The sequence below is a fragment of the Myotis davidii genome, unplaced genomic scaffold (genome assembly GCF_000327345.1).
Source record: "Myotis davidii unplaced genomic scaffold, ASM32734v1 scaffold796, whole genome shotgun sequence".
Lineage (NCBI taxonomy): Eukaryota > Metazoa > Chordata > Mammalia > Chiroptera > Vespertilionidae > Myotis > Myotis davidii.
Window position 1 is genome coordinate 674,688 of NW_006287809.1, and position 2,921 is coordinate 677,608.

The following is a 2,921-nucleotide window of genomic DNA, read 5'->3' on the forward strand; positions in this document are numbered from 1 at the left end:
GGTGTGGGGGGCGGGGGTGTTGGTGTGTGTGTGTGTGTGTGTGTGTGTGTGTGTGTGTGTGTGTGTAGCAGGGAGGTTAATGACATCGACAGTGCTCACTCTTATTTTAACTGTGGAACGCTCTTTTCCAGGAGGTGCTACCTGGAACCGAGGACATGGGAGTGGGAAGGGGCCAGTACTTTGAGCCTGGCTTTCTGGCTTCAACTCCCAGCCGATAAGTTCAGTCACTGTGTGTCCTGGGCAAGTGGGTCTGTCTTTTTGCGCCCCGGTTGTCAAATACAATAATATGTGTGTGTCTGTGCATGTATGTATACGGACACACAACCGATGTTTATGACTCATGGGTTCTGTATTTGGAAATTTGCCTACGCACTAAGATTTATTTGTGACCCTCAGATCACAAATACCTGTGGTGCTTGTGTGGCCGTTCGTGGACGCGCGCACAGTGGCAGAAAACTCCAGGCACCCAACAGGCAGGGTCCCAGTGAGGCTGAACGCGGCAACACTTGCCCACGTTGTTCGACTCCCATCCTGTAAACCAGTGTGCTTTTCACTGTCCATTCAGTGTCACTCGCATTTTTGTGCTTTTTTTGTGTGTGATCTCGAGTTTAAAATGCCCCCAAGGCATAGTTGCGCTGTGTGTTCATTGTTAATGAATCAACAATATACAGTATATTACAGCGTGGCTCAGTGGTTGAGCATCAACCTATGAACCAGGAGGTCACGGTTCGATTCCCAGTCAGGGCATATGCCGGGGTGGCGGGCTCCATCCTCAGTGTGGAGCGCACAGGAGGCAGCTGATCAATGACTCTCTCTCAATTGATGTTTCTATCTCTCTCTCCCTCTCCCTTCCTCTCTGAAATCAATAAAAATATTTTTTAAATGTTTTAAAAGAATAGTTTATTGAATTTTAGAGGGGGGGGGAGGGAAAACCATTGATTGGAGAGTGCAGCATCAAGCGGCTGCCTGCTGCACGCCCACCACCCTCTGACCCCCAAATGCCTTTCAAAATTATGCTTCGTCTCTGGACTCCTATTTAATCTACGCACAACCTTCTCCAGACTGCCGAACCCTTCTGAATGCTGGAACAAGAACCCCGGAACTATATTACATAAGGTGTGTTTCTTTAAACAGAAACACACATAAAGGTTTTTATGTAGTGACTGGTCGACAAAAATGTGAGCAGTCTGGCAGGAATCTAACTAACCCTGTATTCCCCTAGGAGCGCGGGCTCAGTATTGGATAACTCAGTGTCTGCTGAAACTTTGCAGAACAGGAGCGGAGAACCGGCTGCATATCTCTCTATGCATCTCAGATTGTAGTGCATTGAGATGACTGCTAGGAAGGCTCAGGGGAAAGGTCCAGGGTGGGACCTCACCTGCCTTCCCCTCGCCCCCAAGGCAGCTCCTGAGAGAGGCCCTGGGGCAGCCAAGGTTACGGGAGGAAAACCACCAGCCCAGCTGTTCGCCCGGTTCTCTTTCTGCTCTAACAGTCTGGCTTCTGTAACACGATCTGGAGGTCTAGCAGCAAAAGCTCTGAGCGAGATAAGGAATGGTTGTGCTCAACCCCCCACGCCGCTCTCGGAACTGCTGCTGGCCCATATGGCAACGTTGTGGGAACTAGAAAAGGCGCCCCTTCCCCAAGGCCTCGCCTGCCACCTGCTGGAACACTGCAGTATTGCAAGTTTATGATGTCCGGGGGGCGAAGTGCAGCGAGCCGACACCCTCCCCCTGCCAGGACCGGGACTCACAAGCCTTCCTTCTGTCCTTCCAGGAGCGCCTTGAACAGGGGTTTGTTGGGAGTGATGGTCTGCAGGATGCTGCCGTCTGAGCTCACGTGGCCGATGGCCCACTGCCCCAGGCGAGTGCAGCTGGGTCGGAAGATGTAGCTGCAGGAAGGGGCAGGTAGCATGGGGGGTGGGGAGGGGTGGGGGAGAGGAATGGTCAGCACTGTCTCTTCTGGGACTTCGCAGCCCCTCACACTGTTGGGAATCAAGGTGTCTAAGTTCTCATCCCCGTATAACCCGGCTTCCTGCTTTTTAGGCAACGAGGCCTTATGTTACTGTCTGCCCCCCTTCCTCGCTCACCAGGGTTTAGACAAGGTTGATTCTGGCTTGGCCAATCGGTGCACTTCAGGACCCCTGACCACAGTGATGGGAGTCAGCCCTGGGACTTCCGCTGGGAGTTCTAGTGAGGTACCCCATGCTGCAGGGGTAGCTAAGCTGGTAGGGTATACAGCTGGGAATTCTAGACTCCGTGGGGAGGCCATGTCTGTGAACCAAGCTAACACAGACGAAGGCCGGGACTGGGGATAGATCAACAGGATCCGATTCTTGACAATGGCACCTGGACCCAGCGCTGCCTGAAGCCTGGAGAGACACGTGGTCTTTTCAATTATGTGAATGAATTCATCCCTTTTTCTTTCCCTTTAAACCAGTTTGCAGTGCAACTGGGAAAGTGCTAATACACGTGCTGTCCTGGGGGCCCCTGCACCTCAGCCCTGCAAATACTCACAATCTGACCTCCTGTTCCCTTGACCTCTTGGTATTCTAGGGAGCTCAGCCCCTCAATTCTTAACCCTCTGGGGAGACCCAACAGCGCAAAGCTCCTGGCTTGAAATAATTTCAGGACTCAGGTGTCTGGCTCACAGTCTCCTACCCCAGATATGGGAATTCCTATTAAAAATATTTACTAGCCCTGGCCAGCGTGGCTCAGTGGTTGAAGCATCATCCTTTGCACAGAAGGGTCAAAGGTTTGATTCCCAGTCCAGGGGTGCATGCTGGAGACAACCAATCAATGTTTTTCTCTCACATCAATGTTTCTCTCTCTCTCTCTCTTCCTCTCTCTCTCTAAGATCAATGAACATGTCCACAGATGAGTATTGAAGAAGAAAAGAAAAAGAAAAAATGTATGTGTATATCC

General features: G+C 51.4%; 1 protein-coding gene across 1 annotated transcript in view; it reads right to left on the minus strand.

Annotated features, from left to right (window-relative positions):
- The window catches only part of CBLC (Cbl proto-oncogene C, E3 ubiquitin protein ligase), a 41,008-nt gene that overhangs the window by 24,985 nt on the left and 13,102 nt on the right, over positions 1-2,921 (minus strand). The window contains exon 5 of the mRNA XM_015561207.1: positions 1,751-1,888. Coding sequence (XP_015416693.1) covers positions 1,751-1,888 — 138 coding nt within the window. The remainder of the gene's footprint in view (positions 1-1,750; positions 1,889-2,921) is intronic.